This window comes from Aulonocara stuartgranti, assembly GCF_965226115.1.
Source record: "Aulonocara stuartgranti genome assembly, chromosome: 11".
NCBI classification, from domain to species: domain Eukaryota; kingdom Metazoa; phylum Chordata; class Actinopteri; order Cichliformes; family Cichlidae; genus Aulonocara; species Aulonocara stuartgranti.
Window position 1 is genome coordinate 14,673,174 of NC_138947.1, and position 16,109 is coordinate 14,689,282.

At 41.6% G+C, this 16,109-nt stretch overlaps 1 protein-coding gene across 11 annotated transcripts in view; it reads right to left on the reverse strand.

Annotated features, from left to right (window-relative positions):
* fam131bb (family with sequence similarity 131 member Bb) overlaps window positions 1-16,109 on the reverse strand; it is a 50,947-nt gene that overhangs the window by 16,233 nt on the left and 18,605 nt on the right. For 4 of the 11 annotated variants that reach the window (XM_082552426.1, XM_082552423.1, XM_082552424.1 and 1 more), the window contains exons 3-4: window positions 4,143-4,180; window positions 871-973 (exon numbers count right to left, since the gene is read on the reverse strand). In XM_082552426.1, coding sequence (XP_082408552.1) covers window positions 871-967 — 97 coding nt within the window. In that variant the 5' untranslated portion in view covers window positions 968-973; window positions 4,143-4,180. Of the gene's footprint in view, window positions 1-870; window positions 974-1,353; window positions 1,390-4,142; window positions 4,181-15,413; window positions 15,658-16,109 lie in introns of those variants that run through there. The other 7 variants (XM_082552420.1, XM_082552421.1, XM_082552418.1 and 4 more) reach the window with 7 other exon arrangements.

The window sequence follows — 16,109 nt, forward strand, 5'->3', positions numbered from 1 at the left end:
ACATCACATGGAGGGGAGACGGCAGGAGACGTGTCTTGTCTGACAAAGGTGCATCATGGGATGGAGCAGGTTAATTGGGGTGAGGCGGCTGTGTGGCATGAATAATGAGAGGTTGGCTTGTTGACATGATAGCTTCTTCACACCTCTGCTAAGCTGCGCCGGGTAAACAAAAAAACTCCTCTCTTTCTCTTTATTGTGCTTCGGAAAACTCAAAGCTGCTGAACATACATTTAATTTCCTGGTGCCATGCCACTACAAACTCATATCTGTTTAACAGCTCCGCTCCATATTTCCACGCGACTAACATGTACTGTAAATCCCTGGCTGCCTGATTCTCTCTGATGGTAGCACATGACGATGGGATTCATGAATAAATTATAGGACAAATCCGTACCACAGCACACGGTATAGCAGCTGGACTTCATTACACTGTACTGCAGTACAGTTCACTGCACTCAAATAAACTGCACTACACAAAACAGCTGGATGAAACCAAAAAACGCTGCACTAAAAGAAAGCACTTCACTACACTAACTCTGTTCGACACGGCACTTTGCACAGTCAAAACATCCATACTAATACTTGCTCAGAACAGCACAATTTCACAACCACTTAACATAAAAAACTACACTTCCCACTCACCTTTCCTTAGAGCAACAAGCTGTGTTTGTGTGTGTGTGTATGTGTGTGTTGTTTTTGAAGCTGAATTTGTTCCGTCAATGACTCACGAGGAGTCATTGACGACTGATATCACAGCGTGGAGAGGAAGTGATACAGGGGAACCCATTTAGGGTACCATGCTGACTCCAGGGCCCGTCTGAGGACAGAGCCAGCATGGGGTCGTTTACCAGTTACAGCACAGACACACACCTGACACACCTGACAGAGAAGACTTAGCCAGAGCCCCGATGCCATAGGCGTTTGAGTTCCTCTTGAGCCGGGGCAGGATTGATGTGGTGTCTTCCATAGACAGCTAGAAGGAGAGAAGAGAGAGGAATGGAGGAGGAAAGTGTGGAGAAAAGGACAGCATGGATGGTGTGAGAGGCCACACAGAGACAGTGTGACATGACAGTGTGTGTGTCAGAGGGGTGAGTGGAGAGGACAAGTGATGGAGGTGTTGGGTTAATACAAGAGACAGAATTTACATTTCCCAAATCTTGATTCAAGAGATATTCTACAAAATAAATATCATATAAATCTAGGGTTTCTGATTGTGCTCACACCAGTATAATAAACCGCAAGACGGACTATACGGCTCAGGAGGTGGGGGTGTCATAAATCAAAACGCGCAAAAGCAACAAATAGATAGGGAGAGAAAAGTAGTAGATGAAGGAATGATGCCACAACACTTACATTGATTCCTTCCCATGAAAATTCTGAACGTCCATGCTGAGGAAGAGAAATAGGAGGAGAGAGGGATGGGGAAAGGAGGAGCAGGAAAGAGTAAGAGAGTGACAGGACAGAGAGGACATTGACATGCATCGGGGTTGGGGGAGTGGGGGAGTGGGGGGAGGACGGAGGGGTTGATTGCACATCAAGCATGCGGAGGAAGAAATTAGGAGAAGGGAGAGGAAAATAAGAGGCAGACACACAGGATTTTCCAGGAACAAGGAAAGTGAAGAGCCAGAATGACAGGGAGAAGGGAGGGGATTAAACAGGGATCAGTTTATATTTGCTTAGTTGTGTAAAGCAAACTGAATACGCTACGGATGAATGAATTTCCTCTTCGGTTACATGTGCTGCCAGAAACATTGAAAGCCAGCAGAAAACTGTGTGTGTTTGCGAGAGCGAGATATCAATAGTGTGTTGAACTGTATCTGATCCTGCACACAGACAGGGGACTGAGGCTTTCAGGAGGAAGGGGACATTATGTGTTTATGTGTGCGTGTGGTGAAGGCAGACGCTGAGAACAAAGCAGATAAACACTCTCTCTATCAGCTGGACTGATACTAACCGCACTGGGAACACTGGTGTGCTACTGGCTGAGCTGATATTTTGTCCCCTTTACTGTTGATGTACACAAGCGGCAGACAGACAGTCAAGACTGTCAGAAAGCTCCAGGTCTACTTTCTTCTGGATAAATGCAATGCAAGCTGCACTGATGGCACAAGTCTGAAGATCCTTCACTTCAGTAAAGGCATCACTAACATCACGTCAGTGATTACATACATCAGCTAGTTTGCATAAACCTGGGAACATGTAGCCTGGCACAAAGTCTCCCTAAAAGCACCTCTTAAACTCACTAATTAACATTTAAATGCTTAATTAGTCTTCAAATCCCTCTTTTCCTAGATTTGTGTCATTAGCTTATTTTTTCTGGTCAATCTGCAGACTCAACAGAGTGTCACCTGAGAAGAAATAGCCTGTAATTAGAAAAACAGCTGTGGCCCTTCTTTTTTTTTTTTGCACAATTATGCAGATTAAACAAACAACATATGGTGCTGATAGTTGGAATTTTCATTTTTAGACTAGTTGTTTTTAGTTAACTACCTGCTGCCTGTAGCTTTGTGTTTCTTTTAAACCTCCATTTAATCAGGAATTAAAACTCGGGAAAGTCATTCCAGTCCGGCCCTTACACTGTCATGCTGTTTCAAATTCATGCGAAGGATCTGCCACATTTAGTCCTGTTCCAAACCAACTATCCTTAAGTAAAAGTAGAATAAAGACTTCCCTCAATACTGAGTCTGCACCCATGCAGGCTTACTAATTACATGAGGTAAAGGTGCCGCACCAGTTTTGTGATGTGAAAAAAAACTCCATGCACTTCCAAACATAATATGCTTGTTATTCTTTCAGTGATAAAAAAAAATTAAAGTGACTTTCATGGAAATTTAGTACATTTCTGCATGTTTTTGTAATTGCAGGTATAGGTCCCAGAGAAAACACTATACTATATATTTAGCTTATAGTAATGTCTCCTCATTGTATTCTCAGCATCTATTTTCACATACTGCAACACATCAAATTTTAAAAAAAGTAATAATACAACGTAAAATATGCTCAACTCGAAGTAAATAAATTAGAATTAGAATTTTTAGCTACATTAAAAATAACAGTGTAATGTTAAATAATTATAGAAATGAATTAAAGTTCAATGTAAACACAGTTCTTTGTTAGTCTTACTGACTGCTCTGCTAGTCACGTTCTAGTGCTTTATTCTCTACACGTCAAGCACTTTATCGAAAAACTACAAAACTTTGTTAATTATCTTCAGTGGTCAATAGAGTAAAATGTAAAGATTATGTAATTCAATTCTAGGTTAAGATAATATAATAATGAGAGTGTGATGAGAAGGGAGTGTTTATAATCTCCTTCAGCTACATCTAGATGCTTTATGTTAATCAATGTCTGCCTCTTCCTTCCCTCATGTAATTCTATTCTTTGCTCCCACTTCCTCCATCACTCGCTCTCTGGTCGTCCCTATCTCGCTCTCCATTCACAGGAGTGGGTGTGAGGAGAGAGCTGGGCTGCCTGGAGCAGCTTTCCCTATGTTCTTTTCCAATAGCCCTGACAACACTGATATATATGTATAGAAAGTGTTTGTGTGTGTGTGTGTGTCTTTTTTCCCCTCTCTGCAGAACCACGGGGGCATTCTGGGGCACGACACATAAATAAATGATGCAATCAGTCCACAGTGCATTTGGTGGAAAAGTGAAGGTCTCTACACTTTAGTCCAAAATGGATCCTGCTCCTGTGTCCTTTCTCAGAGGCATCAGTTTTAGAGCACGAGATCAGTAATGCAGCGGGAGAGGAGAGGAGAGGAAAATGTACAGTGATAATGATGTGTAGGAAGTTGGAGAAAGAGAGGAGTGATGCCTCTGCCATTCTGCTTTGAACCAGCACTGAGGAGTGACTCTGTCAGACAGCTATAACAAGCTTCAGACATCCTAGCAACAGCAATAAGCCAACCAAACCAGCGATTATTCAGTCATCCAGCCACACCACCCCATCTTGGCGATGGAAGTGTAGCGGGAGCGACTGACATTGCCATGGCGTGATCTACTTCGCTAATCTACTAGCATAAGCACTGGTGTTACAGCTCATCGTGTGGCCATGTTGGTTCCTCAGGTGGTGTGGAAAACAGTTCACTGTCAGAGGAAGTCAACAACACGGATGAGCAAGGGGAATCACTGAAGACTTACTTGTTCCCCATCCTTTTGGACTGGCACGCCATCTGACGCTGAGAACGCGTTGAACAAGAGAGACAGAGAGGCACACAGAGAGGGGGAAGAGGGGGAGAAGAGAAAGAAACATTAATATTTATTCTTAATTACATTCAGTGACAAAACTGCTTCCACAAAATGTTCATGAAGACATGGTTAAAAACTAATAAGGGAGATATTTTTCTCTTGTGTGCCTACATTAACAAATCATTTTTACACTTTATTTATAAAAGTAGTAGTAAGACCCACCTCCAAAAGAAAACCAATAACTCAGATGAAACCACAAGTGTCACACCTGAATTATAATAAATACATACAGCAAATATATATAAGAAAAACAGTAAACACCCATGACGTGTGTCATCATGAGGGACTCGATACAACCCATTTATCAGCATCCATTATCAGTATTCTTAGAAAGGTTGAGTGCTATTGGGAAAGGCTGTCAGTTCTGAATTATTGCCTAAAATAAATAAATGAATACGTTTACTATTTTCGGCATCACCCCAATGCCCCCAATTTAAAAAATGCATGTATACTTTATAAATCAAATAAAGGTTTTGTACCTAAAAATACACAGCAATCTTTATCCACTAAGCACTTATTGGCAAATGTGTGAACAGATTTTAATGTCACATAAAAATCTGGACATTTCCCTGAATTCCTCTCAGCCTTTTCAATCTCGATGAATCTGGATAGATTTTCCAGGAAAATCCAATCACCTTTAAGTCTCATCCTTTTCTGCTCCTCAGCACCAGCAGTGCGTAAAACTGGTGAGAATCACCTTAGAAATACAATCTGCTAATGTCAACAAATAGAGGCTCACTGCACAGTGGATTCCAATACACACCACACAAAAAACAAACACACAAAATCTTGTGATTCCACTTTTACAAAGACAAACAGATGGCAATGTTTTATAACATATGTATAACACTTTTATAAAACCATTTATGTTCGTCAACCAATCGCCTCTCACAGTCACACATAACTACACGATGTTAGTGATGCAGCACTGATGAGTGGCAGTCTAAATAATCTTTAATTACACCAGTGAGGAGAGTCAATAATTTATATATAAAAAATGATATAAACAGAGGGTTTAATGGCTGTTTGTAACCAAGAAATTGAATTGACAATTGTTTTAGGAATATATTTATAAATACGTATATATTTTTTTTACATATTCTGTACTTTCTTTATGTTTGGTGATGTATTAATTAATTAAAGGACGGATATTAATAAATATCAAGGAGAATAACAGCATATCTCTGAGTCCGTGCTGCCATTTCACTTGAATCTAACAGGGCGCGCTCCACGTATGTAGGCTAACTAACCTCATTAAGGTGTTAGCCCTTAATGAAGGACGCCTTGGACATCTCTGTGCTGTGTCAGACACCATAACATTGAAATCTTGCAAAGAGATGTGACCAAGCCAGCTGTTCTCATTGGGGTGAATCACGGTTAGTAACATTCTCAATCCACATGGATATTCACGCATAAGACAAATAGTGCACTAAAAAAGGAAATATATATAGTAAATATTAGCCCCATTAATGATACGAAGAGAAACAGAAAGTTCTTGATTTTTGTACCCAAGCCTGTACAATAAAGGTGAAGGTGGCTCTTCACCTTTATTACCGGAAGTTAGTATGGCTGAGAAAAATACTGCTCAGCCACAGCATATACTTACCTCTGTGTCATTAAGGCTGTAAACACGATATCTCAAAAAGCTTTGAACTCATCCTGATTAAACTTTGTAGGGGTGTAGAGTGAGGTCATGTTAACGATCCATTAAAATTTGGTTTACATCCATTGAGGTGTTCAAGTTCAACTTAATGATTTGTTGGTCATAAATAAACAAAAAGCGTCATAACTGAGAAACCATGGTTCTTAAAAGTGTGGTGTGTGTTGCAAACATATAGAAAGTACCTTATAAAGATTTGAACTATCATATCACATTTAACCTCTGACCTCTCCTTCAAGGTCAATAGATTGCGCTGAAGGTCAAAGTGATAACAATGCTCTATAGAGTTATTTAAAAGTGTTTCTTACTGGCATGTAGTCACATCACTTGCTTTGGACCTCTGACCTCTTCTTCAAGGTCAAATAAGGTCAAACATTTTTAAAACTATGTTTAAAATTCTACCGCCTTTGTTAGTATTGACAGCATTTAGGAAGTGATACAGGTACATGTGGATTCTAAATATAACTTTATTGTTTGCATGTAAATATCATGTCATATTTGACCTGTGACCTCACTTTTACATTTCACAGCTGCCTTTCTTTCAAGCTGACCCCAGAATGTGTTACATCTTTAAAGAGATCATCAGGAGAAAGAGCTGCCTACTTCTACTGCTATTACCCATCCACTACTCCTGTATAATGTTTGCGTTATAAAAGTAAATATCTGTCATGCAATCCTCATGTGATTTTTATTGCACTCCAAACTTCTTAAAGTATGTTTAAAAAGATAAAGAAAACAAAATTAATATATAAAAAACACGTTACAATTCCTTTAAAAGTAAATACTGCCGAGAGAGTGAGCTGCAATGGTGAAGTTTTCCAGCTGAGTGCTTCTTGTCTTACATATACAGTCGGACTACAGTAACAATGTACCTTTAGTAACTTATCAACATGACTTCAGTCGGTTCTGTTCATTGTTATGCATTATCACTGCTTTGCCTAGTATGTTAGCCCAGGCCTACATACCTAGCATTAGTGCAAGCAACAGGATGCTGACTGCAGCTCACTTAGTGGCCACAACAAGAGCTACTACACAATGACCTTAAAATGTAATTACCTTCATTCGGCATTCATGGCAACACATTCAACAAACCAACATATTCCTCCTTTTTTTAAAGCCTTTAAGTGTTCATGGTGAAGCAGACTGGAGTAAATAAAAGATTTTTCTCCCAAGTTTGACTCTTGGCTGAACCCGTTAAGCTGTCATTAAAATTTTGTTATTCTGCATTTCAGACCTGGTCAGTCTACTATGCTTCAATCAAGACCATTACCTCCTTGTTTAGCTGAGAGCTTCTATCAGCCCCCTGCAGGTTTTACTCTCAAATCACTAGAATGCAAACCAGTGCTGGAGAGCAACAGAGGAAATTTAATCAGTGATTGTATTTTGGTCAAATTCTGAAGTATACTAGAGAGGAAACAACACCACTGCATCAATCTGCAATCTTAACTTGTAGTTAACTGTACTGAAAAATGACATTTGAAAGCTGATTAATCTATTTGTGGTCATGCAGTTTCTAACATACTTTAACTGCATCTTGTTAAGTAAACTTTTGAACATTTACATAAGTAAGATTTCATATCGCAGACTTCTAATAGTCTACTTTGCTTCTATTGTGTTCCTATAACACTGATAAATATTGACGCCTGCGTCACACTTAGCAATGTACTGCTTAAAATGGCAGATCAAATACAAAGCTGTCCACCCTGCATATTGTAGGTGTAACTTGTGTGAAATACACCCTCTCTGTTGGATAAATGAACGTTATTATCCCTCCTCGTTCCTGGTTGTCCAAATCCTAATTAAAACATTGGTTTAATTAGAGAGTCGTTGGCGGTAATGGAGTTTAAACACGGCCTCAGTCTCTAGGTGCTCCTCTGTATCAGAGGGTCTGTGCTCTGTGTGTACAACTCTCAGAGGGGCTTACTCCTGTATCAGCACACTGTGAGTCTGCGTATGTGTCTGAGTTTGCGTGTTTGTGTGTTGCTGAGCCAGTCGCGGTTCTCAACAGCTGCATTTGGCAATCATGAGCGATTCCTCGGGAGCTCTGAAAAAAAAAAACACAGAGAGTTGTTGGCTCTCTAGATGTCCAGTGATGTCTGTGACCCACTGACCCAGTGATTCAGAAACATCAGCTCTGGTCTGTCTCTGTTGGGCTCTCAGATATTACCCTTCCCTCTGAACTCCATCCAGTCACATCAAATCACTGCAAGGGCAGTGGACAAGGGACAGGCTTCATTCCAGAAATTGGCCCTCTTTGCTCAGCAGGAAGGGATGTGCATATTTCTTTGGACACAGGAATCACACTCATTTCAGTGGGAATTTTGGGTAAAGTATTGGCATATATCATAAGTCTGTAGGTTTTAATATATTTAAAGTGTTTCTTCCAGGAGAGACTGTGTTTTATCATCCTGTTTTCTTCGACCCAGTTTTCCTCAACCATCCAAAGTTTTTTTTGCTTTTGTTTCTCTTAATACCTCAGGACATCTTCACAGGAGATGTGTGACGTTACTGTATGTATAAATAGCTGCTTGGATAGTTATTACTGGATTAAATTCACCTAAGGGACATTGAAAGTGATGCCTGTAGTTTAGGTCTGAAGGTAAAATTACAAGGAGTTTGTTAACAGTTGTATCTCAGCCTGGACATGGTGATTAAATAAACATTTTTTTAAACTTAACAATGTTTAAATGAAGAGTCAAACAAATACCAATATGGCAACTCATAAGTTAGACTGCTGGCTTGATGTGTAACCAGTGGTGATCCATGCCACAATTTTGATTTCCTCCTGCCTGTCAGTGTTTACAAGTGCAGAAAAACACAGAGAATACATTTTGGAAAGGGCGATTTCTTTTTTGTTCTCCACACTGACTGTTTACCTGCATGCAAGCAAAGCGTGCTCAAACATGATTATCATGCAGCGTGTTTGCTATTGACCAAACTACAGACTCTGTAAACGCTACATGATTGTACATATGCAAATACTAAATAGGCTATTTATTTTTCTGCTGTCTTCACTGTGCGATCGTAAACATACAGTTATGGATCTGACTATAATTTTACTTTGATAATACTTTGTGTAAAATTTCAGTTTGGTCACTCGGCTCCAAAGACAGGAAGTTGAATTCTGGCATAATGACTAGAACTGATGAGCTAATATGACTTAAACTGTGGATGAATGTCAGACACAGGGATGAACCCTTTCCTAGTGACACATGTGAGCCACATAAAACATTTCCACTGATGATCACAGTATCTAAATCTTCTGATTATGTTTAAATGGAACTAACAGCATACATAATAATGCACATTTTTCTTTCAAATGACTTGTGGAATACGGCAGAAACATTATCGTAGATTAGCTGATGGTTCCGCCACAAACTGCAGAAATAAAGAGACCACTTTGTATCCAATGAGTGGACGGACTCATTAATATTCAAGTGATAAATTAACGATTAGAAATGAACTCTGTGTGACCTCGGAAGGATTAATCATGCATGTGTGATTGTTAGCACTGAGGATTGAGGTGTGATGGGGTTATTTATTGGCTGATATGAGGTAGCTGGGGAGATGTCTCATTTTCTGCCTGGGTGGGAGAGAGTGTCCCAGATTTCTTCCCCATCTGGGTTAAAAATCTGCCCAGCAAACACAAACTACATAAACATACATGCACATTCACTTGAGTCAAGCCTCCAGCAACCTAGTGTATAGTACACTGCACAGTGACTCACACCATGCCACTCCCACTCTCCCTCACTTTAGCTTTTACAGTCTCTCTCCCTTGCATCCCTCAGCCTCATTTGGCCAATTAGCAGATTAGCAGTCAGTCTCCCCACGCATGAATCACAATATGGCAAAAGAGTAGGTACAACCTACCACTGGGAAGACCTCCAGCCTTTACACAGCAATGGACCAGAAACATTACATTAATATATAGCTATAGTCGTATGCACAGTATATTTACTTTGCGATTACATCAAAGAAGATTTTGTGAAGTGAGGCATGAGAGTTTGTGTCTAAATCGTGCCATTTTTAGTCAGTTATTCGTAGTTCACAGAAAATCTCTTTATATGATGGGGTCAGTAGTCATTATCCAGCATCTCAGTAGTTTCTTTTTATCATGGCATACACTGTATCTCCGCACTCGAGTAGGTGATGCTGTTGGGCTCTCAGCAGCACAGTGAGCGAATGTGTTATTCTGCAGGACGGATCCCTCCTTGAGGAAACAGCAACAACAACAGAGCACATGACCAGAGCTCTGAGCCAGCTTTTCTTCCCCTGGCACTCACCCTCCTCCACCGCACACACAGCAGTGCAGCGCTCTGGATACCCCCAGCTTAGCTCAGCCGAGGAAAAGGAGCAAGTAGCTGTAAGGGAGGAAGGGCAGAGAGACTGAAGAGGGAGGGAATAAAAAGGGAGTAACGCGACTGTGCGTAACGAACAACTAAAGATCTGCAGCGGCCGCACTGTCAACTCCAGCTCTGGCTGTAGTGGGTTGACGGCTCCTGCTGAAGTGGGAATCGTTTGAGCGTCATCTGTCTTTTTTACCCCCAGTGCCCTGCAGCAATAACAGCGAGGATCCAGGGGGTTTGGTGCTTGTTTACCGTGACAGCTGCAGTAAGGCTGGTTGCCACCATGGGGTACCGGCTTGGATGGCAGCCCTCTTGCAGCGATATGTGCAGATGCTGGGTTATTGAGCATCAGAGTTCAGCAAGAACACAGCTGAGGACCAGAGCCCAGATGGCTGGGAGAGATGGCAGAAAACTGAGCTAACGGTGTCTCAGGACATGATCCAGTCACATGCAGACACCCTGACATACACATACTGACACTATAACACAGCACGAGACGACCATTAACCTGGTGAAATGGCATTTCTAAGGTTTGTGCCCTCTTCCTGACACGCTTCATTAATCTGTCTCTGCACAAATGTGGCTGCTATCCTGAGCAGGTCTCCATCACTGATACGGGGTGAATAACTTCCAGCAGTCACCTGTGCAGTGTGGTAACTAAAAGCCTTGGGCAGAAGTACCTGAAGCCCATCATTGTGACTCTAATAAACACCCTAATAGCCTGTTAAATATATAATGAACAATTAGACCTGAAAAGGAGGAAATGCTGTTATCCAGTTCTGTTTAGATAAATGGATGGAAACCTGTAGAAAGAGAAGAAATCATTAAAGTATGAGGCAGCTCGTGTACTTTGTATGCAGGAAATCTTTGTTTTCCTTGCTCTTTGATATTCAAAGGAGACTTCCCATCTGTGAGAACATGGCCTTTTTTATCAGCACTGAAGTGGTTAGTAGCTGCAGATAACACAGAGACAATCTGTGCCGGTCGCACACTAATGCCGAGCGCATCCACAAACGCACATATATTCATTCTTTCTCACACACAGCACACACACACTAAGAGATCAAACTGTAGGGATGAATTTTCTCCTTCACAGCATTATATTTCAATTTCATAACTCACTCTGCGGCTGAGTCACATTGTTTATAGAATCGCCTGCCATCATGTGCCCACACACAGGCCTCTTATTTCTGATCTGCCACATACACACAAGCTCACATTTGCATGCACATATACAATATACAATGTTATACCTATAATCATCCAGGTTTGTAACCTGGTATTGGTAACAAGGCAAATTATAATAGCGCACATCAGAGAAGTGACAAAGAGGCGCTCACACACACACACACATACACCTTCAGGTTAAGACCCTGTGTTATATTTGTTACATTAGAATCCTTGAACATAAGAATACTCTTTGAGCACACATACCATTGCACGCACACAATGGTCATCGGGTCTCACCAGGTGTCTCTGAGTACTACATCACTGAGTCATTCACCTTGAATATGCTCCTGAGCGCAAGGCTTTTCTACGGTGGCCCTGAAGTGCAAATCACACCAACAAATTGCTAAACACAACAACAAAATTGAGAGGCCCTGAAGTGCTTTTCTATCCTATTCTAGCCAATCAATCAGACTCTACCTCTGCCAGATTTGCTAGTTTACAGGCAGACTGCTAACTGGCAAATACGGGACATGGTGTCAGTTGTTGTGTGTGTGTGTGTGTGTGTGTGTGTGTGTGTGTGTGTGTGTGTGTGTGTGTGTGTGTAAAGGCATGGTGTAGCGGGGGTGTTCGGTTTTAAATTTAATGGCAGGGAATCCCTCGCTGTAACGCAGCAGAAACAGAGCAATGGAAGAAAACGCTGAAGTAACATTGGTGCACATGGCGCTTTCACACCCACACAAAACATAAAAAATTCAGTAAGACCGCTACACCACAAGACGCAGGTAAACTGGGGCTCCATACACAAACACATGCAGTACCATGGAGGCGCAAAGACACCAAAACTTCTGAAAACTGAATGGGCTGAAATCCAACATTCTACTTTTTTAATAATATGTTACTAAATGTAAACATGATTTTCTACAATTAATTAGTTTTATTTAATAGGATGTTGATAAAAAAAATAAAATGAAAGAACAAATCATAAACAAAACATCCTCCTTTTACACATGCAATACTCTTTCTTACAAACGCATTTCAGTCACCTCAGGCCCAGAAAAGCGTTGTGAATCGATGCCCAGCCTTAAGCAAGTAAACAACCACAAACACTCACTCACACTCATACTAGAACTGGCTCTTACTGCTTATTGAATCAGCAAATAGTGTGTCAGCTAACTGGTAGTGACGAGTCTAGATAAAGGGCTGCACAAACAGGTGAAAGTCATCACAATGTCCCACATTCATGTCTATAATTTCACCACAGCAGGATGAACTACAGCAGTTACAGTCACAAAGCACACAATGCCCTAAATTATAGTGATTAATGCTTCAAGGAGTTGCAGGTATAGTGCTGCCTGGTAAGTGGACACAGGAAAATTAGCTCAAGTGTAGCTTTTGCCACAGTTATTACTGATTAGATTATCTGCATTACATTGAGAAATATGATCGGCATCGTGGGGCTGTGACAGTTTTACACTGACACTGGCTTTTCTGCGGGAAGTTGCTCTTAAAGATGCAATTAAACTCTAATTTTGTCATAGAATGTAGTGCCTTTTGTCACTGACGAGGTTAAGAAGAATGCGCATCTCCCATCTGCTGCATCTCAAGGCCTTTTACCCTCTGAAGTGGTGATGGATGGATGCAGACAGTTTATCTGCTGTCTGTACGTCTGTCTTCGCTTGACTCGGTAACAATCAGTAACACAAAGCAACCACTATCATATACTGTAGCGAGCCTACTGTACTTGTATGCAATTAGGTCGATAAGGCTATAAGCCAAACCTTTGCCTGGCAAAATAACAAGCAAACAAATAAAATATTTGCACAGCCTTAAAAATTTGTAGTTCATTTTTGCCTACGTGTATCAGTTATTGAGTCTTTCGGATGAGATCTTTCCGTTTAACCTGACACCCGACACCTTTAGAGTAAAATAAGGGGCAAATAAAGCTTTTGGTTCACATTTCTAATATAAAAAATACAGAATCAATATAGAACTATTTCCTGAGGGATACTATGCAGTATACTATATCAAAGGCTGGGCACAGCCGTATCGTTTGTGAGAAGAATCGAACAATAGTACAAACTGATATCAGAGCCTGGCCACAGAGTGCACTCCCAGATATGATGGAGCTGGGAGAGATAGAAGGGAGACAGATACATCAGGGCTACTCCCGTGCAGAGACAGATCCACTCCTTTTGCCTGCTGCTCCTCCTGTTGATCTCTGTTTGGCAGCGTGCACTGCAGTTGAGCTGGTCGATCAATAGCACACACTGAAGCCATTCTCACCCAGGATAAACACAACCCCGCCTTTGGATGGGCAGCACTGCTGCTGATTCTGTTACTTACAAGGAAATCAGACCGAGTCACACAAGCTGCTTGAAAATGCCCAGGCTTCCTTCTCTTAACTACTGTTTGTTTACGCATTTGTGTTAGATTATAGTGCACACAGCTTAAGATAACACTTGCAAACTGAAGGGAAATATTCCTTTTAGTGGATCTACAATCTCTACTGCTCTGGGCTGCTGGTCTAAAAACATATTCTCCCTTATCTTTATTGCTTATCCCTGACTCGAAAACATAATTGCAATTACTAGAGCTCCCTTATTAAATTCCTAAGCTTCCATGATCGCATGTATAAAAACGAGCATCAGTATACAGGTGACTCACCATTAGATTAATGGGGCACCTTTTCAAAGCTTTCTGCCTATTTCAGTCACATTATTTCCAACATCTGGAGGCTTGTAGGGTCTTCTGTCTTGATGTGAGTGTTGAAATAGGATCCCAGTCTCTTCTCCTGCTACACACTGTGTCAAGAAAAAACAGCCAGAGCTGCTGGATTTGCTGTTTCTGCTGTATTCAGTTCACACCTGCCTTCTTAACTGTGTCATCTTGTACTCTTTTTTGCATATTCTAGATATTTTTAAGAAGAATTTACATTTAGTTTTAAAAAAAAAAGGGGGGCCTGGGAAAGGCGCAGCATGGACCCTGTTTGCAACAGGGTTCTGGTAGCCCAGTAAAGGCTGTGCTTGAGTGTTTTAGAAGAGTGAGTGACCACCGTGTCCAGACCCATGCTGTGCCATAAATATGTTTAAGAGCTGGATGTGCTAAGTGAGACATGAATATTTAACAGCAAAGAAAGTCTGTGTTTATTTTTACCTCGGCACGTGATTGATGCTACACACTAGGACGTGTAAGCGTGCACTGCAACATACCCGAATACATTTAAGCAAACAAGTGATTGTTTACCCGAGCTTTTTGTTTTTTTTCCCCAGTGCCGGCGCTGTCAACACGACAGCTACGGGTTTATCCAGGACTATCCTCACCTGAAAACTCCCATCACTGCCACACACCCTCGCCTATGCATTTGCCCCTCCCTCTCCCCCTCTCTCCCTCGCCATCCGCCCATCTCTTCTCCTCCCCGCCTGCATTCTTCCTGCTCTCTCGTTATCCCCTTCCACTCTATGCCTATTATTCATGCAAATAACAATAAACTGTGCAAATGTCCCAAACAATGGCATTATCCCTTCTCTCTTTCTCCAAGCTATGTCTCCCTATAAATAAGCACCGCGCTTCCCTCTCCCGCCTCTCTCTCTCTCTCTCTCCTCTCCATCCCTCTGCCTCCTACTCACACATATACATACTGCCAAACAGCATCATAAATCATGGGATGGGAGGAGGGAAGAAGGGGAGCAAGGAGGTGGGGGGTGCAGCCACACACACAGTAGCACATTTTAACACATATTGCTTTTGACATCTAGGCGGTATACTGTGCATACTGCCTCTGTGACCACACGTCCAGAGCTTGCCTTGAGACTGCACAGAAACAGAGGCAAGCAGCTCCCGTGCACAAACACATACAAAGACTGCTCCTAGTCTACACAAACCCTTTGCTCCTGTATGGACCCGCATCCTCCAGCATCTCCGCTGCACCCCTGCACCCCTCACCCCAACCTCCCTCTAGCCCGCAGTAAGAGAAGTGGAGCTTACTCAGTCTCCTGGAGCCGATGCACCCCATGGTGTATTCACAAAGGCCCTGGACACAAGCGTAAAAGTGTTACCCAGACACGGCGCATTCTCCTTCTCCTTCCTCCTGCGACTCTCTCTTTCTCTCAGCTCTGGCTTCTTTTCTCTCGCTTCTCCGCTGCCGTCTCTTTTTCTCTCTCCCTCCTGCGCTTGCTCGATCACTCTCTCTCCCTCACCCCCTCTCTCTCCCTCTCTCTCTCCCTGCTGCTCTCTCTCCAGTGCAGTGTCTTAGAAGAGATCCGGTTAGTAAGTCAGTATGCCTGAGGGGAAAAGATTAGGACTAAATAAAGATGTGATGCATTACTGTAATTATTTCAAAACATGTATCATATATTTTTTTATTATAGTTATCAATAATAAGGATATCAACATATTTTATTACCTGTAACATTTGATTTTTAATGTTTAATTTAAGTGGCAGGAGTTCTGACTTTTCACGCAAATAATTTAACCTAAAGAGTGTGACGATGACAAAATATCTGAATATCCACCACATGCAGTCGTTTAAAGACAGGTCAAACAACAATTGGACTGAGTATGTGTGCAGTGACGTGCCATCACTAAGATCAATAGCTGTGCTGAGAGTGTCGGTCTGCCATTGTTGTAGATATCACTGCACTGCTGTAATATTGTTGAGCTAAAATGGGGGATTCTCTCTCT